Source organism: Calliphora vicina, chromosome 4 (genome assembly GCF_958450345.1).
Source record: "Calliphora vicina chromosome 4, idCalVici1.1, whole genome shotgun sequence".
Taxonomy (NCBI): Eukaryota; Metazoa; Arthropoda; class Insecta; order Diptera; family Calliphoridae; genus Calliphora; species Calliphora vicina.
The window spans coordinates 66,103,727-66,131,533 of record NC_088783.1 but is presented as its reverse complement, the minus strand read 5'-3'; the positions used below and the strand labels follow the sequence as shown (position 1 = coordinate 66,131,533).

The following is a 27,807-nucleotide window of genomic DNA, read 5'->3' as shown; positions in this document are numbered from 1 at the left end:
GCGCCTTAAAGTGTGCAGTATTTTTCAAGTGAATTCGTGTACATTATAAAGTGTCTGTATTTCTGAGAATTTATAAACGTGTATAAAAAAAAACATTGAGTGACTATTTAATTCTGTTGTTGTTGTACATTTGAATAAATAAAGAGTTGTTACCATTTTCAAACTACTAAACGGCTTTTATTTGCAATCAAAAGTATCCGGTTTATTTAAAGGAAATAAACTAACGTTTTGAAAAGGTTAAAAAGTAACAATATAAATATCACTCAATAAGCAAACATTTTTTATCTACGAAAAGGCTCTTTGGGTTGAGCTCAACGATTACTTTCAGCATTTTAATTGAAAACTCTGTTTCCTAGACAATAATGTTAATGCCATGGCTAAAATGGTTGAGAAAATAATCATGTTCGGAATGAAGACCTTCATTTCATCAAAAATATCTTCGATTAGACCTAGACAAAATCAGATCCAAAGAGGAAGCATTCACGACTTGGAGCAATAACCAAAACGCCGAAACTGATTCTCTACTCAAAAAGGCAAGATCTTCGTGTGCCAAAGTACTCTGGCGCGAAAAAGCTCTATACGAGGGGTAGTAATAGCTGTTGGTCATTCGTTAAAAGACTGAAGGATGATGCTAGTTCCTCAATTCCGACTCTTTTAAATAAAGGATGACCAAACATTCACTGACCCGGTTGATAAAGCTAACCTTTTCGCTGAATTATTCGCAAGCAATTCTCACTTGCCGGATAGTGATCAACCACTGCCCGAACTCGAAAGAGTATTAGTGACTATGCCAAAAATATTCCTGGGCCAGATGGCATACCAGCGCTCGTCTTGAAGCACTCCATTAGCTAAGCTTTTCAGCATTTCTAGCTAATGTCACGCCAATTCCTAAAAAGGGAGCGGCTAATAACCCTGAAAATTACCGTCCAATAGCAATTTGTTCTGCACTTTCCAAAGTTATGGAAATTATGGTAAACTACCATTTGTTTAAATATTTGGAATCGCTTCCGTAGAGGACGCTCTACGGAAGACTTACTAGCCTTCCTATCGGAAAAATGGTGTCGTTCTTTTCACCGTTTTGGCGAAAGTAAAGTGGTGGCTCTAGATATTTCACCCATAGATAGAGTGTGGCATGGTGCACTTATATCAAAATCGGGAAATATTTTTTTTAACCTGTTTTTTTTTACCAAAACAATTTTTATTTTACCAGTGCGTACTACTAAAGGTTACTCATCCTGTCAAGATGTTGGGGCGATAGTGTAATCTGTTGCTGTCGGTTCTAATATCAAGACATACATTTTCTCGTGCTAATCCCACTTGGTAGGTTCGCCACTTGTACAGTTGAGGCTTTACCGGGGGTTATATGATACATATAAACTTTTAAGGTCAAGATGAGTCGATGCGGTACCGAGGACCTGGTCCGTTATTTACGAGTATACTCGTAGGAACAAAATTTAGGCAACATTAAAAGAATCGAATGAGGGGGGAGATAGAGACAGGACTGAAAGAAACATTGACGGAAGCAGAGTAAGGGTTTACACTTCTGCTTTCAGAGACGAAGGTGAATCGGAGAGGGTGAAACGAAAGCACCCTTGAGGGTGAAATTACATGGACTGACGTTTATGACAGAATTTTGGAGCATGAAGGACTGGTGAGACAACCTGATGTGGATGGTCTTCTGGGATTGTCGTAAGACTCCTTTGGGCAAACTTGCGCCAAACGGTCATATATACTCTATGACGAATGCAGCGTATTCCGGGCATAGATCTCCGCTATTTAGAATGGCACGGAGTTGATTAAAGCACACGTCACAGAGGGGTCTGTAGTGACAATTCATGTAGACAGTCAGGAAATGTCATTTAATACATTCTAGCTTAGAGAGAACTGCAGGATAGCTCTTGAATAGTTATTGGCACACTACTCAATCATATTGTAACATACAGCGAAATGAGATAGAAGATGAACGTGCCAGACTTGGCTAATATTTGACAGATTCCGTGACTCCACCAAACAACCCTGGAATAGTACAACGGATTGTTAGGGGTCCACGACCTTTTGGTCAAAACTGGATGCAAAGGCACCCAAAACACTAGTTGGGTTGGATAGGTGTAGTCTCAGAATTATAGTAGGAGTGATATCCGGTCACTTTTGAAATGGGGCCTTTTTCTTAGTATTTGTTTCTTGAAGAGAATCACAATGGACTTTATGGCCTCGAAAGTGCACATAGTGCAAACCCCTTCCAAACTAAACTTTAAGAATATCGTTATAATAAAATAAAAAAGTAGACATTACTGCCATTGCTTATATACACTTCCAGTAATATTTTAAAAATGTGATGGAAAAAGTAATATTATTTCATATTTATAAATGTTCAGCCTTGTTTCTTTTTCAATAATTTTACCTCAATATTTTAGATCCTTTCATGTAAAATTTTAAAGTTTCCTTTAAAAAAATACTAATTTATATTTCTGCAAATAGAGACCAAATAGACCAACTAATAATACACAATCGCCTCAGCTGGATATAACATATTATTGTACATAAATGTTGTTGCATGAGCATTTACTTGTTATCTATCTTAACTTCGTTTCTCATGCAGGATATGTAGACACTTTAACAAATCTCTATAAATGTATCACAATAATCGTACGACCACTAACAACAATTTGCAACTAACGAGCTAAGTTTTAAAATAAGAAGGATAACAAACATTCTTTATATGTGCAACATAGTATAACAAACAAAAAAATAACAAACCACCTTAAGTTCTGCAGCAATAGGATTGAATCAACAACGAATGTAAAATAGGATAAAAATTTGAAGTACATAGTCTCTAGAAGACAGGAAGTTTAAGGAATATCTATACATATATAAATATATATGTACTCGTACCTGTTTGCATAGAGGGCATTTTATTAACATGTGTAATTTGAAAGTTGTACCAAGGTCACTCCCACCGCCCTATATATAATGAACATATTTTGGTATATTAATATGTATTGTTCTTTTACGATTTGTATAGCCTCCTTTTGGAAGCGGGACTTATTCCATCAGCATCAGGAAGAAAATTTCGAATTGTGTAATATTTTGAATAACACAAAAATTTGTACCACTATTATTTAAAACCAGACAATTTACCCACTTTAATATGCTCAAATAAATTTATGTATATCTGTAAAATATCAACAGACATAATTTAGGTATAACACAAACATTTGAATTAGGGTCATCCAGTTTGTATAGAGCTAAAAACATACGCTTGCTCGGAAATTTCTTTCATATCAGTCATTACATCTTTCAAATACTTTTCATGTGAAAATAACGCGTGTTTCTTTAAATAAATTATCACTGAAATAAAATTCAATTATATTCTCATCAAATCACACACAGTTCTATATTATATAAGGCTCTAATAAAAATCTTAAATATTGTTACGTTTTTACCTTTTAAAAACGATGGTTTATTTCCTTTAAATTAATCGTATTCTTTTAATTTAAAATAAAATAAAAGCAATCAGTGGTTAAAAATCTGTAACAACTCTTTATTTATTTAAATTTACCCAACAATTTAAATAGTCACTTTAAATACACACTTTTTAAAGTCCAAGAATACACTGGTAATACTGTTGATGTTAACTGTAACAGAGCCTATGATAAACTTACTGACTACAACTTGCTGTTACTATTTATATACACCATCTTCTAGAAGTTTCATGAACTATCTAACGCATAAAACTAGAATATTATATATGTTAGCAGTTTTAGCATTTATTCTTGGCAGCACTGTGCTGATAAGTAGAAAATACACTTATGACAGTATATACAAAAGATGGTGGTTGTGGAAACCCGACATCAAAACCGTTAAATTGAAATTGATAGCGCAATTTCGTAACAATATATTGTTATCCACACAAAACTCGTATAATTATAAAACTTAATAGGTTTTACTAATTATAAAACCGAATAACTGCCAAGTATAGTACCGATAGGTCCATAATTTACCATAGCTGCCACATAAGGCTACTTTACGATGGTCGCTTAAGCGGGAACAAAGCTATTTAATGTATTGGTGCCTATCAGAAATTCGCACCAAATAATTTTCTTACCAACCGAAATCATTCTTCTTCTAAATTTTGGGTGGATAATTGACCAGAACTCTCATATAAGGCCCCTTTCCGATAATCACTTTACATCAGTGGTGCCCAAACACATACCATAAAAGCTTTGGTTGTGTTGGTAAAACAGCGGAGAATATAAACAACTCAAAATATGAATGTCGTACACACAACTGATTTGATTTTGTTCTCTGAGATGATAAGAAAACACACAAGGAAACACATTATAAGGAAACACATGCTAGGGAATTGTGATCTTGGGCGACACTGCTTTACATCCATAATTCTCTTAAATATTAGGACTTTAAAATGTGGGATTTAAAATAGATGGCGTATCTTTTGAAGGCGGTTTATGTTTTTAATAACTTATATGTCATTTTGAAGGGTACATATCCGTCATTTATTCTTACTTAGTTTACATTATAGTGTAAACAACAAAGTTGTTTTTGCTTCGAAAATGTCGAATTTTGTGCCAACAAAACGCCATACGCGCGAAGTTTTGCTTTACTTCTTTAACTTAAAAAAAAAAAAATGCCGCTGAAGCACACCGATTGCCCACCAAAGCTTATGGTGAATGTGTTCCATCGGTATCAACGGGCGAGAGATGGTTTGTTCGGTTCACAAGTGGTGATTTTAAGACTGAAGACAAAAGTCACCCAGTCCAGCGAGAAAAGTTTGAAGACAAAGAATTGGAGGCATTATTTCATGAAGATTGTTGTCAAACTTAAAAAGAGCTTCCAAAAATATTCAAAACGCTTGCGAGCAGCATGATTCATCCAAAAGCAGGGAAATTGGGTACCATACGAATTGAAGCCGAGAGACCTTTAAATACGATTTTGAATGTCCGAAATGATGCTTGAACGCTATAAAAAAAATAATTTTTACACCGAATCTTTACTTAGGATAAAAAGGGATCCAGTACGATAACCCAAAGCATAAGAGATCGTATGTGATCTCCGGCCAACAAGCCGAATCGACACCAAAACCAAATATCCATGGCGATAAGCTAATGCTCTGTATTTGGTGGAACAAAAAGGGTCCTATATATTATGAGCTGCTGAAATCTTTCAAGATCATCATCACAACTGATTCATTTGAAGCGATCATTGGCCGAAAAATTACCGGAATATGCGGACAGACATGAAACTGTAATATTCCATCATGACAACACTCGTCCACATGTTGCAATACCTGTCAAAAACTATTTAGAAAGAAGTCCAGACTGTGCCCCGTCCGACTGTTATTTGTTTCGAGCGATGCTGATCGATCTCTCTGGGATACGCTTCACTTCAGAACAGAATATTCGATATTGGTTTGATTCGTTCTGGGCCTCAAAAGAAGAGCAGTTCATTTGGCTAGTTGCCAGAAAGATGGGGAAAAGATCAGAGCTTAAATTTATAAGAATTTAAGGTCAGTGAGCCATTTATGTACCTCTTTTGGTGATATAAAAACTATAGTCAATATATAGATGTTGATAAGTTCATAAGTGGCTTCGGAATATTTATTTGAACTGACGGTCATCTTTAGATCGACTTCATAACCTAATCAATACTTTTATATAAGTACTGTTTAGTTTTGCAATTGAATATTCTAGAAATTACAAATTTATATGAATCTAACTTTATCAGTCATGAAGTGGATTTTATATGCCACTTTCCAGTTAAAAACTACGTATACTTAATATTTAATTGCCTAAAACCCTTATTTATCATACAACATGATGTTTAACAAATGGTAAACAACAAATATATGGTAATTTTCTTCAATATATGTTCGTTTCAACGTGAGATATGAAAAGGTTTTTTTTTTAATTAATAAACCTAGAAAAACGAAATTAGACAATAATTTTTCAACGCAGGAAAATAAATTAATGGTACTTTTTTCTGCTGGTACTTTTTGAAGTGAACTAAACAAATACATCTTCCGACTGAATTAATTCTAGATAATTGTAGTAAATGAGAGAATTTTAAAAATTGTATATGTTTTATAATTTTAAATTTAAGTAGTACCAATGGTACCTTTTTTCTGCTGATAATTTTTGAAGTGAACTAAAAATACATCTTCTGACTTAATTAGTTTTTTTAATTTTTTGGAAAACAATTTTCTTTCGAATTGTTTTTTAAATTTTTTTAAATTTAATTTTTTTTTTTTGTTTTTTCAATTTTTTTTTAATATTTAGCGAAAAAAACTCTTGGTGAAAAAAATTTTATTTTTTTTTTTCATTTTTATACCCTTCACCATGAGTGGCAAGGGTATATAAATTTGTCATTCCGTTTGTAATTTCCACATTTTTCATTTGCGACCCCATAAAGTATATATATTCTGGATCGTTATAGATAGCGGAATCGATATAGCCATGTCCGTCTGTCCGTCTGTGTGTTGAAATCAACTTTCCGAAGCCCCCAAATAACTTACATACACGATTCATACATCAATATCTCCGAAATTCTTCCGGCTCCGTCGCTATTTAAAATCGAGAAAATCGGTCCACAAATGGCTGAGATATAAGGAAAAAACTAGGACAACCTCGATTTTTGACCTATATCTGGATTACTAAGTCATTAATATAGACAATATGGATATCTAATGATAGATATTTCAAAGACCTTTGCAACGACGTATATAAGACCATAGTAAGTTGGACATACAATGGGTCAAAACCGGAAAAAAATATTTTTTAACTCGAATTTTTTTTTATCAAAAATTTTTTTTTTTTGTCATAAATTCTATTTCCAAAAAAATTAATTAAAGAAATTAAAAAAAAAAAATTTTGAAAAAACTTTTTTTAAAAAAAATTGGAAAAAAAATTTTGAAACATTAAGAAAATAATTTTGATTTTGTTTAAATAAAAATATTTTTAAGTATAATTTGGTGAAGGGTATATAAGATTCGGCACAGCCTAATATAGCTCTCTAACTTGTTTTTTTTTAATATTTAGCGAAAAAAAACTCTTAGTGAAAAAAAAATCGGGTTAAAAAATATTGTTTCCGATTTTGACCCATTGTAGGTCCAACTTACTATGGTCTTATATACATCATTGCAAAGGTCTTTGAAATATCTATCATCTACCAGATTGTCTTGGTTTTTTCCTTATATCTCAGCCATTTGTGGATCGATTTTCTCGATTTTAAATAGCAACCGAGCCGGAAGAATTCCGGAGATATTGATGTATGAATCGTTTGGGGGCTTCGGAAAGTTGATTTCAACAGACAGACGGACAGGCAGACTCCGCTATCTATAAGGATCCAGAATATATATACTTTATAGGGTCGGAAATGAAAAATGTAGAAATTACAAACGGAATGACAAACTTATATATACGCTTCTCACGAAGGTGAAGGGTATAAAAATGTTATATGTTTTATAGAAGTAAATTTAAGATTTAGTAGCAGCACTTTAAATAGTAGTGTCATAAAATTCAGTATATGTATTTTCATTTTACCTAAGAAGATGTAACATTTTCATTGGTCCTTCCTAATAAGTAATCCTTTATGTCTGATACGAAATACCAACAATAATAACTTCCAAATATCTGCATATTCAAATATTTATATGTATTTATTTGCATACATCAAATCTAAATATACAGACTTACAAAACGACAAGTACATACTCACAAAGGAACATAAATAGTTACTCAGAGATTCAGAGGAGTATGAATAGTAAATTGTACCAGAAAGAGTGAAAAACGTTTGGTACTAGGCAATTATGTGCTAATAAGAGCTTAAAGTAATAATGATACAATATATGAAGAGATGAAGATCCCGAATAAAATTAAACGATTAAATTCATACATGTTCCATCAATAAGTTTATAGCGATTTCCATTCCAAGCTACACAATACTCATTCAAGTCAAGGTTATCTTCTTTTTATATAAAGATCGTTCTATTTTCACATATATTCTATTTAGCTACCTAATTTTTAAATCTTCTGTGATTAAATTTTTTTTTTTTGTATGGGAACTGATATAACTCACCCCCACCGACGAGCTCAGCCGTAATTAAAGGTAGCTTCACTTTTCCCAAAAATATAACAACAACTCTCGAAAGAATCGTTGCAAGTTTCAATAAAAAGGAGCTATTTCAGATCACTTCTCTGAACCTAATACAACAAAGTCAACAATGGTGGACTACATATGAATTGTTTGGTTTGTTTTCTTAAACACGAAGTGGCACGGAGTCACAAAGTCCTAAAACGGGGTACCTCGAGAATGTTGTTCTCTATCCTATTTGAAAGATTTTTATAGAAGTCTCATGAATAATCTAGTGGAAAATCTAGAATGTTCTATTTCCACAATGATCACCAATAGCTTTTAAAGCTGCATCACATCATCTCAAGGTTACTTAAATAGCATATATACTATTCGAAAACATAAACTCAATTACAACTTATCTGTCCGTTTAGAAGTTACAGAGTTATTTCCATTTCTCCCACTACGCATCTCTCAACAATTTATTAAAAAACGGCATTTCCTTTGTACACCTAAAAAACTATGTCCCTTTGAAAATGGTTAAAAGCTCCTTCAACTTAATTAACTGTCATCATTTTTTGGAGTGTATGGAGTATGAAGAAAGAAGACTTTCATTCAAAGTCACCAGAAATAGTTGGCCATTAGTATTATGACTTGCACTTGACATGTGGTAAATGCATTTTTTGTGTTCCACATGCATTCAGTCGTCATTTATAAGGACAAAAAAGGAGCCAAAATGCCAACAAAAAAAAGGGAAAGGAGAAAAAATCGTTGTGATGACCAAAGCAATTTCTTCTGGTATGTTTTCTGTGCATCTATGTGGTTTTAAATTTGCATACAAAGAAGATTGGATGTGATTTTTTATTTGCTTTTGTTTTTTTGTTAAGTATGTGGTATTAACATTATAATGACATCAAATGAGGAATTTACATGGTGAGACGCACACATGTAAATACATGTCGCCCGCAAGAATCTCGTTACAACCATTCTGATTGTACACATGTGCAACAAAAAATTAATGGCAAATAAAATGCAAAAATTACAAACAAATTTGGGAAATCTTAAATAACATGAGTCTATGGAAAGTAAAGTGAATCCAAGTTGCTAGCCGTTACCGTTAAATACCCTTTCAGTTCAACTACCGTTACCAAAATTAACATTACCGATTCAATCATGAGAGCCAAAAACCTAAGTCTGTTGTCAAAAACCTAATTCATGAGAATGTATTTTGTTATTGTATCACCCGTATGTGTGAAAAGAGAGTAATTTTTCAATATATATTACTCTCTCCTTCCGTTCTATGTGTTTATTCTATGATAAATATCATTACCGACATTCTATAAATGATATGAAATTATAAAAATACAAATTAAAAATTGAGTTTTTGAAGTCTACAATATTAAAAATATAATAAAGTAATTTTTTTTGTTTTGTAATTTTATTAATTAGTTAATTCGGGATTAAATTACCGTTACCGTCAACGAATTAACAGCAAATACCTTTACCGAAATAAGTCAAAATGTCGTTACCGCCAAACAACCGTTACGGATAATCCAAATTAGTGTTACCGTTACCTTTTTACCGTATTGAATCAAACCATAAATCCATTCCCAACATTCAACGGCTTTTATTTAAATAGCATTCATTCGACGTTGAATTAATTCATACAGGAATTAATTTAAATCTAACAAAATTTGAGTTATAATGTTTGTTCTTTAAAAAAAAAATTAAATCTATTTTGTAATAGATTTAAATTCAAGAAAATTTTAATGATTCATTAAGGAATTAATTGTATAAGAAATGAATTCTCAAAGGAATGAATTCAATACATTTGAAGTACAAAGGAATTAAGCCTATTAATTAATTAAAAATAAATAAATGTTATCTCTATTAAGAGATAACCCAGCAAAAAATATTCTGGATTTGGAAGCAATAAATATGATTACTGCATCTTCTACTGCTACATTAATTGCATCCTAAAATTATTGCCTTACAAAAATGATTTTGGAAGGCATACAATAAGCTATTCGTATAGGTGGTGAAGAACTTAGAAAAAATCAGCGCTTCTTGTTAGGCAATCACTGGGTCTGTAAGATTTTATTGCTTCTCAGCAGCTCTAAAATCTATATGCACAATTGTTTGCACATGTTTAATTCGATGAAATCAGGTTAATTTTAAAGCTGTGAAATATGCTTATTTTGGTTTCCTTATGCAGAGCCTTTACGCGAGGAATCCCATATAAAGATCATGTAATCATTCATGCGAAGTTGTAGAAGTATACAAGTGCTCTCTGCCTTACAAACCTGCTTCAGAAAAAGCACCATTTTTTGCTGGGAACATTTATTTTGATTGAGATAAGGAATTAAGAACTAATTCTTGCGAAGCTCTGCACAGTGGTCGGTACTGTATGGAGTCGGCGGCCAAAAATACTTCCAGTGTAGGTATCAACTTGTAATTTCGGTCACGGCTTTATAAATATGTCAGAACTGTTTAATGATAAAATGGGAGTGTTTGATGACTCATACCCACCCCCTACCATAACTTAGCATCCAAATTCACCACAACGATCAGTGCGAGGTTATGACATTCTAGTTAATCAAAATTCCATATCTCGGTAATAAATAATAGTACATTTATGATTTTTGGTACAATATATAATAAGGATATTGCACAAATTTTTTTCAAAAATGGGCGTAATTGTACAACTGCCACACCCACTCCCCATATAAGTGAAACTACAAACTTTTTAAAATTAATAAAAAATTAAAAATCAATAAGAATTCTTACTAAAAAAATTGCAAACTAAATCTGGGTGTGGTCATGTGGCTCATGTGAGTTTAATAAAATCGACTCCTTTTAGGCAAGCCAATCAGAATATGTATTTTGAACTTTTGTTTTTATACGATTGAATTTTTGCCAAAATTTGGAAATTTTTTTCCAATTATAATTTGAGCGTGTTTCTAAATTACTTTCTTCAAATGTGTAGCCCTCATTTTTAATATAGTTTTTCACGACATCCTTCACTTTTCGAGCTTTTTCAGCATTTTAAGCACCAAATATCAAAAATATGTGAGCGCGAAAGTTTGCAATTAGAAGATGTGACTACTGCAAAAACAATTTATAATAAGGACCAAATTCATAAAGTAAAAATATTAAAAGTCCGTGGAAAAGAAAAAACAAACACAATTCTTTACATGCATAACAATAACAAAGCAACGCGAACATAAACTAACAAAACACCTCACAAAAATTCAAAGTTGGACATCGAAAACAACGAGGCCGCTTTGGTGTATGGGACATAAATCAAAGAGATGCAAAAGGATGCAGCTGAAATTTCCAATTTTAGAATTTTAGAATCTTGGAATATTAACTAATAAACCAGAAAAAATCCCATTGGAGACATCAGGGGAAAACACAACTAAAACTCTAGTTGAAATTGAAATATATGGTCGAACGAACACTAAAAATGACATTGGGCAAATATTAATTTTATAAAAAATACACAAAAAAACACATTGTAATTATCTTAAAATTAAGTTAATACCTTCCAATTAAATATTCATTTTGATTTATTTAAAAAAAACATTTTTTTATATGGTTTTAATTAATTTAAAGTTGCGCTTAATTTTCCACTTTTTCACTCTGCAAAAACCAACTGTCAACATGCTCTCACTTTTGAAGCTATTACTGAAGAGTATATAAATTTTAAAACCTTGTTTTTATAAGAAATATTGATGACACATTTGGTGACAAACTTTTCACTTTGTTTTTTATGTTTGGCCTATGGGACCGACCAGTGTGCGCTGGTCCGATTTTAATAAAATTGTCCATGGCTATATATGAGATGCATGTACTTTTAACACCAAGAGAACTATATCTCTTTAGTTCACGAGATATTCGCATTTGAAAATTAAAATTTAAGTTTTTTTAACTTACCTTAGTCTGAAAATGTTCCCGATTTTTTTAAATATTTTTTTTAATTAACATCAAATATATAAATCAGTACTGAGTCAAAAGTTATGTACATTTGAGTAAAAAAAAACAACATAAATAATATGTATGTTTAACATTTTGGGATGTACTATTAAAGAAAAACAAGTAAGAGAGCTATATTCGGCTGTGCCGAATCTTAGATACCCTTCACCAAATTATACTTAAAAATATTTTTTTTTAATATTTTTAGATAAACAAAATTACATTTTTTTCGAATTTTTTTTAATTTTTTTTTTACATGTTTTCCAATTTTTTATGACAAAAACAATTTTTGATGAAAAAAAAATTGGGTAAAAAATTATTTTTCCCGATTTTGACCCATTATAGGTCCAACTTACTATATCTTTATATACATCGTTGCAATGGACTTTAAAATATCTATCATTAGATATCCATATTGTCTATATTAATGACTTAGTAATCCAGATATAGATCAAAAATAGGCCAAAAATCGTGGTTTTCCCGGTTTTTTCCTTATATCTCAGCCATTTGTGGGCCGATTTTGTCGATTTTAAATAGCACCGAGCCGGAATTATTCCCGAAATATTGATGTATGAATCATGTATGTAAGTTATTTATGGGCTACGGAAAGTTGATTTCAACATACAGACGGACATGGCTATATCGACTTCGTTATCTATAACGATCCAGAATATATATACTTTGTGGGGTCGCAATTGAAAAATGTATAAATTACAAACGGAATGACAAACTTATATATACCGTTGCCACTCATGGCGATGGGTGTAATAATTTCAAAATTTGTATTACTGCGAGGTCCAGAGCCTTCCAAAGTAGACCTATTGTTTTATGTAAATTTAAATTTTCTCATTATTTCTTAAAATCTCCACAGCAGTTTAAATAGTCACTCTTTTTTAATACACACACTTTAAAAAACACACTGGTAATACAGCAGATATTAAATCTAACAGTGCTTACGATATACTGACTCACTCACAACTTCCTGTTACTATTTATATACACAGTTTATATCACATGTTTCATGAATTATCTAACGGAAAAACTCGAATGTTCTATTTCCACCTAGAGCGCGTTTATTCTATGCCTAGAGCTTTTAAAGCTAAGTAAATGTTGTTATACTTATAAACAATGTTAATAACAGCGTGTTATCAACATTGCTGATAAGTAGAAATTTCTACTGATAGAAATGTTTATAAACATGATGATGAATGTTATAAGCAGCCGTTACAGACCGTAAAATTCAAATTGATAATGAAATTTCTTAACACTGTCCCCCACTTATGTCTGTTCATCCCGAATAGGTCCAGATTCACCTTTCCCATAGGCAGCTAATCGTTCTTGATGTACGACCTTCATTTTAGATCTCGGGCTCTTATATTTATGTATTCTATATACCACGTCGTTTGATCACCATCTATGGTCCATCCCAATGAGTGTGTTGTTTGGGATACAACGCTTTCTTTCATTGTGTGTTATACAAGATGGCCTTCATTAAATCCTTTAGAGTCGATCGTATCTGGCTTTCATTTTGTTGTTGGGTATTTTATTCTTCCTGTACTCAGATTCATCGCAGTCCTCTCATATAGGGCACCTGAGTTGTACTGCTGAAGTTGTCACGACTTTTGGCTACTATGCAGCCATTTATCAACTGCAGACTATTCCACAGTGCCCAATATAATTGCATTAGTGGACTTTTTGTATCTTCAGGAGGTATTATTTTTGCCAGTACTGTATCCTTTATTTACGCCACACACCAATCGTTACTGGAATCCGCACCCAAGAGTCGAAAGTTAGTGACGCCTTCCTTTTCTTCGACATTTGTACACTGTTTGTCGTCTTGGTTGCAAGGCTGTGCACATAACATAATTGGAGTTGCAGCCATTATGTCTTCATAATTATTACAGCAACTCATTGGCACGCATTCCAGAACTTCTGATGATCTTCCCTTCAAGGCCAAAATCAACTGTAGTAGCTTTTTATTTATTACTAGCTTGACCCGGTGCGCTTCGCTACCCCTGTCGTAGTAAAATAAAAAATATATAGCCTATTGACGCTTCCCAGTAAGGATCTATCTACGTTCCAAATTTCAATAAAATCGGTTCAGCCGTTTAGGCGTGATGCTCAAACAAATAAACAAATAAACAAACCAACAAACAAACTTACAAAGGCATTTATATATTTATATAGATACCCTTCTCCTTCGTAAAAAGGGTATATATAAGTTTGTCATTCCGTTTTTAATTTCCACAATATAATTTTCCGACCCTATTCTGGATCCTTATACATAGATAGCGGAGTCGATTAAGCCATGTATGTCTGTCTGTCCGCCTGTCTGTTGAAATCAATTTTCTGAAGACCCCAGATATCTTCGGGATCCAAATCTTAAAATCAGCAAAATCGGTCCACAAATGGCTGAGATATGAGGAAAAAACCAGGACAACCTCGAATGTGTCAAAATCTAAAAAAATATTTTTTAAACCAAATTTTTTTACACCAAAAAAAAATTATATGTAATTTAAAAAAAAAAAAAATTTTAATAAAATTAAAAAAGCAAATTTGGAAAAAAAAATAAATTTTGTTTACCTCAAAATATTTAAAATTTGTATTTTGAAGTATAATTTGGTGAAGGGTATATAAGATTCGGCACAGCCGAATATAGCTGTCTTACTTGTTGTTCTATAAGTTTATCTTATCAACTGTATCAAACGGAAACTTGAATACATTAAAAGATGTGCTGCCACATCTAGAAATTTCTTGAAATTTCTCGTTTGATTCTTTGAATTTTTGCATCATAGCAGCAAACATTGTGCTTAAATCCATTGTTGCACGGGTACAGAGGTAAACAAACTATTTCATTTTCGAATGCGAATAACTCGTAAACTATAAGATATAATATATAGCAATAACGAGCTGTTCTAAAATTTGTCATCCTTTTTAATTTTACATAAACCCATCGGTGCGTTGATACTCCGTTAGACTAACTTAAATGCAACAAAAAATTAGTATACAAATTTACTGGAGGATTTGGCTCCATTATTTTAACAAATCAAACATAAACATATAATAACGGTTTTCAATACTCTTACGACATCTATTGTATAAAACCGACAACATGTCTTTTTTTTATTACAAACACTTCCTAAACACATCTGTTAAACAGCTGTTCTAGTCACTTTTTTCTAACACACATTTCACATTGATTTGCAGCCGGTTGGGCAATTTTCTAATTAGTTTTACGACTTATTTTTCAATAAAAACATTTAACAAAAGCCAAACAAAATGCCGTTCATGAAAGGAAGAGCTCCCATACGCCGTACCCTGGAGTATTTAAGTTCCGGCAAATTGGTGTTAAAGGATAAAGTGAAAATATTTAGTGTTAATTACAATACTTATGGTGATCATCATGATGGTGCCAGGTGAGTAGAAGAATACGTAACATTGAATGATTGAATTGCTATTTACTGGTTTCTTTACTATTGTTTATTTAGAGATTTCGTATTTTGGAATATACCCCAGGTGCAGTACAAAAATCCTCAAGTGCAAGTGGTCACTTTTAAAAATATGACTCCCTCGCCATTTGTAAGATGTTACTTTGAGGATGGCCGTGATATGTTGATTGATGTGGACAGCAAGAATAGACTCGAAATTGAGGAACATTTGATGAGAGTGGTCGGCAAGACAAAGTAAGTGCGAAATTATTGATGAAATTAGATATTTTCTATTTTTTATGGGCCAGAAAAAAGGCTTATCGTGTATTAGAGTTTCTCGTAAAATTAACTTTTTTATTGAACTTTTAGTTTCTGAAATACTTTTTGTTTTATTACCATAGACCACTATTAGTGGATAGGTATTTATGCATTGCAGCTAATGATTCATAAATAACTGATCCACACTCACCTTACCGTTCAATTACTGAATGTCCATATGAACTTTGTAAACAAAGTAAATAATTGAATTTGGTGTGAATTTTTCTTATCATTGGCCCTATAACTGGCCGTTGACCAATAATAATTCAATAAAAACTGTTTTTATTCAGTCCGAAATTCGTCCCTTTTGATAAAGAAAGATGTCTACAGAAAATTCTGAAAAACTCTTTCATTAAAAATATCGTCGAAAAGTATTTGATTCAATATTCGTCCAAAATTAAAAAACTCATAAATTTTCTGTATAACTTTTTTTATAAAAATACTTGTTTTATCAATTTCAAGCACAGAATTTAACGACAACGAATTAAATGTTTTAAAATGTAGTCAAAAGGGCCGATATTTTTGTAATATTAAATTTCAATTAGGAAACTTTGGAAAAAATCGTCGTAAACTATACTGTTGACAACTCGCCGAAAACTTTTTTATTTTCACATATTTCGTATTGATATCGTGTTCTTTGACAATGTTTCATGTCGCAAACTTTATGAAAATATACAAACAGATACTATCCAAAGTTTATTTTACAATTTCAACTAAGCGTTTCCTAGCTTTGTTTTGATAAGGATAATACTACAAAGTATTTTGATGTTTTGGAACTCACTCCTCTTTAAAAACATTTCTCCAAAGGCAATAGATGCAAATAAACTATGTTTAAAGACTATAGAAAATGTGGTTTACTTTGATATTTCAGTTGTTTGGTCAGAAAATTTAGTCAAAAATATTCGATTTCAAATAAATTTATACGGAACCAAAATTTGTATCATAGTTATTTTTAATGCCAACCGCCACGGTGGTTAATAAACTAACAACTTCACTCCATTAAAAACCTTGGAATTGTTTGGTTTTTTCATGTTTTGATTTATTTTTACTTACTTTTTATAATAAACTAAAGGTAGGGTCACATATGACAAATATTTGACGAAAAAGATGTAACCACTAAATAAAATACATTTGAATTCTTTTATTTATTTCAAAAACTTATTTTACTTAGGATGATTCAAAACAAAAAAATTTAGTTTTATTTTATTCCATGCTGTTTGATCTTACAAAACACCTGTCAAACAAATTTGTGCTAAAAAAAAGTGGTTACGCTTTTTTGAGCAAATATTTGCCGTGTGTGACTCTACCTTAACATTGATTAAAGTAAAAATGCAATTGTTTTGATTTCAAACTTATACACAAAAAAGCTTGACTGAAAGAGTTAAAAAGTGTAATTGAAATGGAAAAATTCAAAATCTACTTTTTGTTGCAGTTTCAATCAATTCATAATCCCGATACTAATATTTCTATCACTTCTTTTTTCAGAGAACAACTGCATGCCGAGGCCAGATTAGCCGAGAGTAAGGACAATCCCGCCAACTTTGGTTATGGCTGTAATCGTCATTGTATTTGTGAAATTCCCGGTCAAGTACCCTGTCCCGGTACAGTACCTCTACCCGATAGAATGCGTGGCAAACATATATTTGCACCAAAATAAATTGTTAAACAAATATGAATTACTTAAAAACAATTAAGTTTATTTTATTAGAAATTAAAATGAAATTGTAGCATACAAATTGTTAAGATGAATAATGAAGAAATAGAAATTAAACTAAAATCAAGATTGTTACTAAAGAAAATTTTCAATTAATTTTATCTTCTTTTGGGCCTTTGATGCCGGTTGTAGGGACCAGAATTGCTCTTGTGATATGTTCTTCTCTGTGACGTAGAGGTAGCACCATTTGCATCACGATCTTTGTTGAATTGATACTTTTGTATGAGAGGTACTTCGCAGGCTAATGACTGATTAAATTCTAAATCGTCGGGTTGAGATTCCAAAAATTTAAGTTTTTGTTCGATGGCTTTTATGGCTTCTTCTTTGCTAATTTTTCCCTCCTTTTTGCCAGTACCCAAAGCAGGTATTTCGATTTTTGGTTTGGGACGTTCCAGATCATCCTGCCGGAAAATGTTTTAGTCATTTATATGGTTTTAGTAAATATAATATTAAATTTTAAACTTACATAATTCACATTTTTAGCTAATCTTACAGCTATGGGACGATTTAATACCAAATGACCATTAAGTTTGTCTAAAGCTCTAATAGCGCCTTCAGGCTAAAAAGTGAAAGAAATAAATTAAAAAATATTCTAAAAAGTGGAAAAATGTATTATAAATAAACCATAGTTACTAAAGTAACATTATTAAAATCCTTCTCATCCTCACCTGAGCAAAAGTCACAAATGCATAGCCTCTCGATTGACCCTGTAGCGGGCCACCTTTATGGAACAGCATATCAAATTTTTCAATGGCACCGCATTTTTGCACAATTTTCAAAAGTTGAAACCCATAGTTTTGAAAAGAAATTAAATAAATGTTTACAAATTAGCTTTTATTTATAACAAACATAAAACGTCTCAATCAACTTACTCGTTTAACCTGGGATCCAAATTTCCTACCCAAATGCGACGCTCTTCCAAAACACTAGATGAACTAGTAGAAGCCTTTAAATAAGTAGAATGTTTTATAAAATTAAGCATCATTATTAAGGAAAATGTACTATAATAAAGTTATTTTACCATTAAATTTGTTGTTTTTAATAAATAAGGTTTGTTAAGAAATGCTAAAAAAAAAACTGGGAGAAATTTTACAATCGATACGCACAAGGTGAATTTATATACGGTGGCTTCAACTAAACAGCTGACTTAAAAAGTAAATGTCAAACTCTATACATAAAAAGTAATGGCTGCGTACCAAATGTCAAACTCCATATATAAAAAATTAACAAATTCGCCTGATTTCTTTATGCTGCCACCTAATATAAATTCATCTTGTGTATGCAGCTGTCCACCAATGCTGCCAGATCATTCAAATTTAAGCTATGAACATATTTTACAGTGTTGCTTAATTTAGTAGTTAATACTAATTATTGCTTACTTTAAATGTGTACTATTTCAATTTTCACAATACTGTTTCAACTGAGAATAATTATGTATATAAAAATTAAAATAGTTCGATAGTTGATATATTACCACATTTATTAATATAATTCATAAGTTGAAAATTAAACAAATAGAACTATTTATTGATTATTATTAATTTTATAAAACTTTAATTTTCATAATTGTAATTATTTCAAGTGAAAGAACTACAATATAAAAATTAATAAAACACAAATAAATTAAAAAAAACCTCCTGTCTATACTTGACAATTATTTATCATAACAATTAATGACGTTTGTTGTCAAGACAAAGTTGTCTGAGCAAAAGCACTAGCAATTTTGTCATAACGAAGCAATAATACTAATAAATGGTGACTATACCTGATAATTTGTTATCTTGACAACCATTTTGATATTTATCATGTTAACAATTTTTCAGGTGTAGAGAGGGAGTAATGATTATAATAATTTTGTTAAGAACAGTGTTTAAAAAATATTGTTTTAATTTGAAAGAAAAACTTCTTAACAAAAAACACAATAACTGAACCATACAAAAAAAATATTTATATATCAAAGTTTGTCTTTTGTCAAATAGAGTACACCCTCAAATATATACAAATAATTATCGAGAAGTCGTATTTTGGAATTATGTAGTCTAAAGAGGACATAATTATCCTTAAAATCAATCAAATCCGACATAAGCTTAATATAAGATTCGAATAATTAATAATGCACAACATCTTAAGTTGTTTAATTTTTACAAAAATTAATATCGCGAGTTTTTTTAAATTAAAAAAATAAATAAAAATGGAAATGTCTCAATGACTCTAAAGAGTATGTTTTTACCGGAAATGATTAATATAAGAAGACTTAAGGTGATATATAACAATATCATGTCGAAAATCACAATTTAATTTATTTTGATTTCCAAATTGTGAAATGTGTAAAATGAACTTGAGCCAGATTAATTAAATTATTGTCATATTTTTTTAAAATATAATATTTATGATTTACTTGGTTTAATAATAAAAAAGGACATACACTCAACTTTAATAATTATAAATGAATTAAACAAAAACTTTATTCAACAACTAAATAATTAATTAAAGTCACAAATATTTATAATTGGATAAATAATTAATTGGACATAAAAATAATTTATATTTTTCATTCCATTCACAAGTCACAGATATCTTTGTCTATTAAATGTATTTTTTGTATTTACGCCAAATTAAGTAACGGGAAAATTAATTCCCCCGCTGTATAACGGGACATTTGCCGTCACTATTATGTATAAGTAGAACAAGCAGCGCTAGGCGAATTAATTCGCCTTCAGTCAGCGTCTTGTGTATTCAATGGCGCCAAAAATATTTTAATCTTTTCTGTATACCTGTGTATACATACAAATATCATTAACACCAGCAACAATTTTTTTCATACAGGTTGACAACACCAAACCTTTGCAAATCATTACAATTCTAATTATTATCTTATAAAATATCTAAACCTTTGTAATTTTCTAATCAAATTTAAATAAACGGTTATGTTAATAAAATGAATATGCAGTTTGTCAATGCAATCTGCTAAAATCTACCTGCAAATAAGCTAAAACGGCAGCACTGAAGAAAACGCTAAAATTTGGCGTAAATTTGACTAGAATGCAGCTAAATGATCAACACTACTGCCCATAATAGTTTTATTTTGGAACAACGACGATTTCTTTGTTGAAAAATATACGCATTAAATACAATAATAATAATAGAAAACAAGTTAGAAAAATTTCATAAAAACAATAAATTTGAGTGTTAATTAAAATATAAACAAGAGAAGAGTAAAACGAATAAAAGAATATGTCATGGTTTAATGTGTGGGACGGTTTAAAGAATAAAACATGTCGATATTTATTGCAACGTTATTTGGGACAATTTCTAGACGAAAAATTAAATCTCGAGCAACTCAACATTGAGCTGTACAATGGAAAGGCCACCATAAAAAATGTTTCACTGCGCGTAGAGGCTCTCAATGAATTACTGGATGCTCAAGGCTGGCCCTTCGAATTTACAGATGGTCAAGTTGGTCTGCTGACTGTGTCAGTTCCCTGGAATGCACTGATGACCAATGACAGTTCAATTGAAGCGTCCGATGTGGTGTTGTGTCTGAGGCCTGTTAAAAGGGCCCACGAATGTCACGAGTCCATGATAGAGTCTATGTGGTCATCCGTAAGCAGTTCGCTGCAATTAGCTGAAGAGTGTATGAGACAGGAAGAGGATGATGAGTCAGAATGTACAGCAACTAATGCGGGAGTGCAGGCTGGTTCCATAGTGGGTCTGGAGAAGTTTGCCGAAACAATAGATAATGTTTTAAATCGAATACAAGCGAAATTTTCAAATATCACGTTAAAAATAGAATATCCCTGTCATTATAGGCTAAGGGGAGTAGCACTAAATATCCACTTAAATGAACTATTTTATAAAAATGAAACTGGCAATGAGAAAATGCCACAAATGTCTAGTACAGATAGTAGCAACACACCACAAAGTGAACATGTTAATCGTTTGCCAACTTACGCCAAACACACAGTAAATCTGACGGGAGTGTCCATGTTTACCCAAGAAAATTGGGTTTCCGAAAGCGAGTGTGGAGTACAGCATGAAGATATACCCATATTACAGTTTATGGGTCAGCAAAATCTGCAAATCAAAGTTAAACAGTCGGATGAGATAACGGGGCCAAAAATTTGCTTCGATGTGGAGTTGGGGGCCATATGTGCCATATTCTCACCACGCCAACTGCAATTGCTGACACACTTTCTGGAGGCCTTTAGTGAAGAGGAATCCTATAGAGGTGTAAAACAACGAAATTTAGCCCACTACCCAGACGACTTTGAGTGCCAGCAACAACAACAGGAGCAATACGACAGTAATTTAGCCCATGGCAATTTAAATATGTGGACTTGTGGCCCTTCCACTGTCACAAATCCTGCCAAAGCAACAAATACAAATATGTATCGCAATTGTGATAACTACAGTGATTCTATAGTATCCTCTTCGTTGAGTTCCAGTACTATAACCAGCGTCTCGAGAAACCAACGCAAAGCCACTAATATAGACTCCAGTGCAGAAATCTCCAATTTTGTGATAAAAATTAACGCTTTAGTGGGAGTCATTTTGCATGAGGACATTTTGGTAGAATCCAATTCGAATTCTCATCAACATTTCTGGAACGAACACAGCCTCAAGGAACTGCTTAAGGTTTCACAACACTTCTTTGAGTACACGGCCGACATCCCTATTGAGCGTGAATTGTCGAGCCCTAGTTTATATTCCAGTAAAAATCATCTATTCCTACGACTAAATCCCATAGTAGCTGAGGGCAAACAAAATCGCAATAAAAACATCTTACAAATCACCTCGAGCATCTCGGCCACCAAGGTGGAGTTGTGCGAAGTGCTGGACGGGCAAGTAACACATTTGCTGAAGTTTAATCGCAATAAGAATTGTTTCAATGGCTATCAAATAAGGCCCGAATTCACCATGAACTTTAGTTCCAGCAATAGCATACGAATGAACAAGAATAGCCGTACTAGTATAGAGATAATGCTGGAGGAGAATGTTTTAGAGTTTGATATAACCATAATTGATCGTTTGGGCTCGTTTTTTGCTCCCTCACCCTACAGTAATTACTCTGCGAAAGCTCAATCAGCAGCCAAGGAAGATTTAGCTGGGGATAAAACGGAATTTTCGGTAAATTGTGGTTTGATTGATATTAAGTTACGTTTCCCCATTGTGGACTTGAGACCTTTACATGATCCGAATCGTGTGCCCTGGTGGAAACAAAATATACGTACAGATTATCTTTTGTTACGCTTTTCCGAATTTAAATTAATATTTTGCGAAAGTCGCTTGAAATTTTATGCCTCACAAATTGAAATATTTTATGCGGAAACGGATGACGTGCAAAATCATTTACTAACAACCAGCTACAACAAATTGCTGCAACAGCCGGTGTTAGAGGACTATCCCCTGATTCTGGTAGACTTTGCTGAAAGAAATTATGCCTCTTTAGAGGCCGGTAAAGAACCAAACCTCCCGTTTAGTGCGAAACGTCATTGCCGGCAAAGCAGTACCTCGGCGTATGCCAATAAAATGGATAACGATTTAACGGAAAATATTTTGCTGCCGGGAGATAAACATGAAATTGATGAATTCTGTAAAACAACCATGGACAATTCTGAGATACAGGTAAAGCTAAATTTTCCCGTAGTAGATTTCTTTGTGGAATCAAAGCAATTGTATGAAGTAATATACAATAGACTCAATGCGGATTTGTTTATGTGGGAGCCCTCGTGTCCGTATATCACGAAATCTTCCGCTTCGGATAATCAACCACAAATGGGCCAAAGTCTTTTAAATATGGGTTTAATGGATTCTGTTTATATATCAGCCATAGCACATAGTGATGCCTTTTCCGACACCTATGGACAGCCAATACAAAGTCTTAGTAGCCATAAGAGTCCGCTGGTTTTAGAGCATAGCGATCAAAGTGATGATAACCAGGAGCAAGAAGATGATTTAGAGATTGAAGATGACGATGATGATGGCATATCTTGCAGACAACAGCCTCCTCAAACATTTGCTGCCAAAATGTCGCATCACAATTGCTCGGTGGAGATAATGCTGGGCAAAGTTTCGGGTTCTTGTTTTGTACCCGTACGTGATAACGACAAACACATTTTGCCACAGGTTTGTGGCAAATTTTTACTAAATGTTGAAAAAGTAAAAATTTTCCTAGTTGCCGGTTTTAAAAACGACATGAATTTATCGTACTTGTGTACCCAAATAAAAAGTGGCGAAATCTATCACTGTGGCATAGTGCCCATGAATACACCACTGAGATTTGATCATCAAGCCCAAGTGGAAGATTTTATGCAGTCCACACTTTACAAAATACCCCTTGGTCTAACAAAGGGAATTGTGATACCCGAAGACGATCATGACATGTTTTCAGTGGTCATAGAAATGAAAAAGAATCCTGTGCAGAAAATTAAAAGGCTTAAGATAACTGCAGGCATACGTTACGCCACTCTACGCTATAATCCTTCGAGCCCTACTTTATATTGGATAAATCAATTGATTGATTTCCTAGATGTCGCCGACTATCCCATTGAGGGCTATAAACCATTTAGTGTTTTGTCCGAAATGCAATTACACTTGTGGGATTGTGCCATAGATTTTCGCCCAGAGAACTTCCCTTACCGGGCGGTTTTGGAATTGTTCTATTTCTCGGTATGCAGCAATATTATACCCTCAATGCCCTGTTGTAATCTACGCTTTGTCTTGGAGGAATGTGTTCTATCGCTGGCTCCCTTTGATGAATCAACTCACAAGAAATATCCCTGCTATAAGATCTCGAGTATAGATAACAAAAGTCTAGTGCCCGTTTTGGATGTGGGTTTATTGGATATTTCGTTGCGTCTTAACGATGATGAAACCGATAAATGCCCCACCTTTGATTTGAGATGTTCCATACATGATGTACATTTTCGCACTTGTTATGATTCGGGCAGTGCATTTGCTCAACTCATCGGTTACATGGCCAGCAATACGAATGCCAACAATGAACAACTAAACGCTAAAGAGCAGTCGTTGCAGTCCTCTCTGAGTTCGGAATCGGATTTCTTTTTATCACAAACTGAACAGCAGTTAACGAAAGAGATTACTAAGAAACAGCAAGAACGTGTCAATATACTAATGGCCGAAGCGGTGCAAGAATCCCCGGAAGAACAACGTACTTTGCAGACCATAGACGAAGAGCCCGTACGGGGAAAAGATGAACTTAAATTGTTTTATTTCCCCGATGAAAATAACAAACACCTAATAAAACAGGACTACACAACAGAAATACCAGCAATGGAGACATCTACTTTAATGACATCTAGCATCAGTTTAGATACTGGAGAAACTTTACCCATTATAAAAGCCGACTTTGGTGATATAACAGAAGATGACAGCGCTTTATTTGAAGATCTGCATAATGGCTCATCGAACGAGGAAGACTACTGTATAATCGCCGAAGAAGAAAAAGTGTTTGTGAATTCAAAATTTTCTAGCAGTTCGATTGAAGTTTCCGATGATCCTCTGATGATAGTTGACAATCACTTTTGTCTACCCTCGTCTTCCAGTAATGATCTGCTCAGAACACCCACTAATTTTCCCGTGCCGGAACAACGTTATACTCTCTGTGAAATGACCATTACCTGGCACATGTATGGCGGCCATGATTTTCCGCCTTCCCCTACTGCATCCACAACCCCAAATATGAAAGCTGCAGCAGCTTCATCTGGAGAGGCAAGTGCAAATAAAACTGCCATGTCCGATACCTACCGCCAGGGTGTGTTCTATGCTAACGAATCGAGTCGCCTGCCTCAGCACAAGAAACCTAAAGAAAAACTCACCTGGAAGTCGGTGGGTGGCAGCAATCGCAATCATGAAGTATTGGTGGAAATGCAATTTACCAAGGTGAGATTTTCCTATGAAATGTATCCTCGTCACACTTCATACGCCTCGAGGCAAGTCCTGGTAGTGAATGAAATCGAAATACGAGATCGTTTACAAAGTTCCGAAATCAACAAGTTTCTCTACAATGCCAACACAAAAAGTTTTAGCAATCGCAGAAACCAACACATGGTGTTGGTTAAAGCCATACATGTACGACCAAATCCTCAGCAAAGTAATAATCAAGAGTGTTCGCTGCGTATATCGCTCAGCCCTCTGCGTGTTCACATCGATCAAGATACTCTGGAATTTCTAACGGACTTTTTCACCAATTTCGGTAAAGCCTGTGACAAAGATAACTCAACAGTAGACGAAGGCAAACAAAGTAAACTCGCGCTAGCTAAAACCGAAGTTCCCATAATGACAATCAACGAAGATGAACCAGAAATTCCCGACGCTGTAAACGATCTGAGAGCTCGTCGTATTGTCAATGAAAATATTTCTCTATTAATCGATGAACAGGAAAGTGCCGACAGCAGATCTGTTAGATCTGATAGCAATGTCTCGGTGGTGTCGCAAGAAAACAATACCGCGCCTATATTTTTCCGCGAAATTATTTTCACTCCTGATGTGTCCATCCGTTTCGATTATCATGGCAGACGTGTAGAGCTGTCTAAAGGACCCATAGCTGGCCTGTTAATGGGACTGGGTCAATTGCAATGTTCCGAAATTATTTTACGCAAAATCATTTATAGACGTGGCGTACTGGGCTTTGAAAAGGTGTGCAATTATCTGTGCAAAGAATGGTTGAGGGATATAAAACGTAATCAATTGCCCAAGATATTGAGCGGAGTAGGTCCCACTTATGCTTTCGTTCAGCTATTTCAAGGCATATACGATCTGTTTTGGCTACCCATAGAACACTATCAGAAAGATGGCCGTCTCATCAGGGGTCTGCAGTTGGGTGCTCAAAGTTTTAGTGCCCGCACAATACTGGCCGCTCTGGAAATCACCTCTAGGCTGATACAGCTTTTACAATTCACCGCAGAGACAGCTTTCGATATGGTATCTTCGGGACCCTCGGTCCGACAATCCAAGAAAAGCAAAAGGGGTCGCAAAAAGCGTCACAATCGCCCCAGGGATATACGTGAGGGTGTGGCTAACGCCTATCACATTCTCAAAGATGGCATCAATGATTCGGCCAATAATCTAATAGAAACAGCAGCCGCTGAACATGACCAAAAAGGTTTGACCGGGGCAGTGGGTGCTGTTATGCGTCAAGTACCCCAACTTGTGGTATGTCCCGCTGTGTTGGCTACACAAGCCACCACCAATATATTGGGTGGTGTAAAGAGTTCTTTGGTACCTGAAGCAAAACTCGAAGCAAAAGAGAAATGGAAAGATGACAACTGTTAGTTAATAACTTTAGTCTGATTAAAACATACGGCGAATAGAAATGAAAACAAACTAAACATAAACAAATATGTGGAATTCTTCTTCAAGATAAATTGAAGTTTTTATTATTATTATATTACAATTACAATTCTTATTTTTTCAAAACAAAGGTGCACATCAAATTATAATTAAGATATATTTTACTTATTGTTATTTTTTACTTCTGCCTTATACATAAATACATACTATATACATACATATATATATACATTCAAAAGTAAATACAAAAGTGTTTTATTTCAATTCGAGTAAACTAAATGAAGGTGGTATGTAGGCATTTAAAAATATTTGAGAATATAAGTACCGTTTTTATATCCTTCATCATTTTTTATTTGCGATCCCATAAATTATATCGTTACCTTAATAGAGAAAGGCCATTACTGTTTTTTTAAGTCGAGATTTTTTGGCTAAATATATATGATATATAAGCGGACCATTTATCGAAATAAACGAAAATCTGGGCTTACAAAAAAAAAAAACAGACATGTCCGCATGTATGTTGAAATCAACTTTCCAAATCCCCCAAATAACTTATATACATGATTGATACATCAATTTATCCGATATAGTACCGGTTCGGTTGATATTTAAATATCATTTGTATCTGTATATTATTAATTTTGTACAAATTATTAAACATTTTCTGGTTTTAAATAGATTTTACTAAATTATTCGAACATTTTTTAATCGTTATTCGTTCGAATAATCAAGAAAATTGATCACTCGATTGATAATAAAATGATAAATTTGTATTCTTTCTAAATGAAACTCGAATTATCGGATTGGATTGGATTCTCCATATCTCCAACTTTAACAAACGTTTAAAAATCAGGGCACAAATTTTAAAGTTGTTGCAATTTTAACACCATCATTTGGCTTTTTAACATTTTAATAAATTTTTCACATATGAACGAATAATAAAGCCGTTACTAACGATTTAAATAAAATTATTGT

At 33.2% G+C, this 27,807-nt stretch overlaps 3 protein-coding genes across 3 annotated transcripts; 2 read left to right on the top strand and 1 right to left on the bottom strand.

Moving 5' to 3' along the window:
- Positions 1–15,261: 15,261 nt before the first annotated feature.
- mRpS25 (mitochondrial ribosomal protein S25) lies at positions 15,262–17,589 on the top strand. The gene is made up of 3 exons (XM_065507128.1): positions 15,262–15,476; positions 15,549–15,743; positions 17,292–17,589. Exons 1-3 carry the CDS (start codon positions 15,340–15,342, stop codon positions 17,461–17,463), a joined length of 504 nt encoding a protein of 167 aa, XP_065363200.1. The 5' UTR covers positions 15,262–15,339; the 3' UTR covers positions 17,464–17,589.
- Positions 17,489–18,642, bottom strand: LOC135956592 (probable RNA-binding protein 18). Its single transcript, XM_065507129.1, has 5 exons — positions 18,542–18,642; positions 18,390–18,466; positions 18,189–18,306; positions 17,987–18,079; positions 17,489–17,921 (listed from the first exon to the last, which is right to left on the bottom strand). The coding sequence occupies exons 1-5, from the start codon at positions 18,542–18,544 to the stop codon at positions 17,619–17,621; spliced, it is 594 nt and encodes a 197-aa protein (XP_065363201.1). The 5' UTR covers positions 18,545–18,642; the 3' UTR covers positions 17,489–17,618.
- A 1,979-nt stretch (positions 18,643–20,621) lies between these two features.
- On the top strand, positions 20,622–27,082 carry Atg2 (Autophagy-related 2). The gene has a single exon (XM_065508984.1). It carries the CDS (start codon positions 20,755–20,757, stop codon positions 26,812–26,814), a length of 6,060 nt encoding a protein of 2,019 aa, XP_065365056.1. The 5' UTR covers positions 20,622–20,754; the 3' UTR covers positions 26,815–27,082.
- The last annotated feature ends 725 nt before the right edge of the window (positions 27,083–27,807 follow it).

What these genes read in the sequence shown, in the direction of transcription:
- mRpS25 (XM_065507128.1), top strand. Translation starts at nt 15,340, where the DNA reads ATGCCGTTCATGAAAGGAAGAGCTCCCATACGCCGTACCCTGGAGTAT. An exon ending in GATCATCATGATGGTGCCAG is followed by an intron (nt 15,477 to 15,548) that starts GTGAGTAGAAGA and finishes TTGTTTATTTAG; the next exon opens with AGATTTCGTATTTTGGAATA. An exon ending in AGAGTGGTCGGCAAGACAAA is followed by an intron (nt 15,744 to 17,291) that starts GTAAGTGCGAAA and finishes TTCTTTTTTCAG; the next exon opens with AGAACAACTGCATGCCGAGG.
- Atg2 (XM_065508984.1), top strand. Translation starts at nt 20,755, where the DNA reads ATGTCATGGTTTAATGTGTGGGACGGTTTAAAGAATAAAACATGTCGA.
- LOC135956592 (XM_065507129.1), bottom strand. An exon ending in GATCCCAGGTTAAACGAGTA is followed by an intron (nt 18,307 to 18,389) that starts AGTTGATTGAGA and finishes AAACTATGGGTT; the next exon opens with TCAACTTTTGAAAATTGTGC. An exon ending in TAGCTAAAAATGTGAATTAT is followed by an intron (nt 17,922 to 17,986) that starts GTAAGTTTAAAA and finishes ATTTTCCGGCAG; the next exon opens with GATGATCTGGAACGTCCCAA.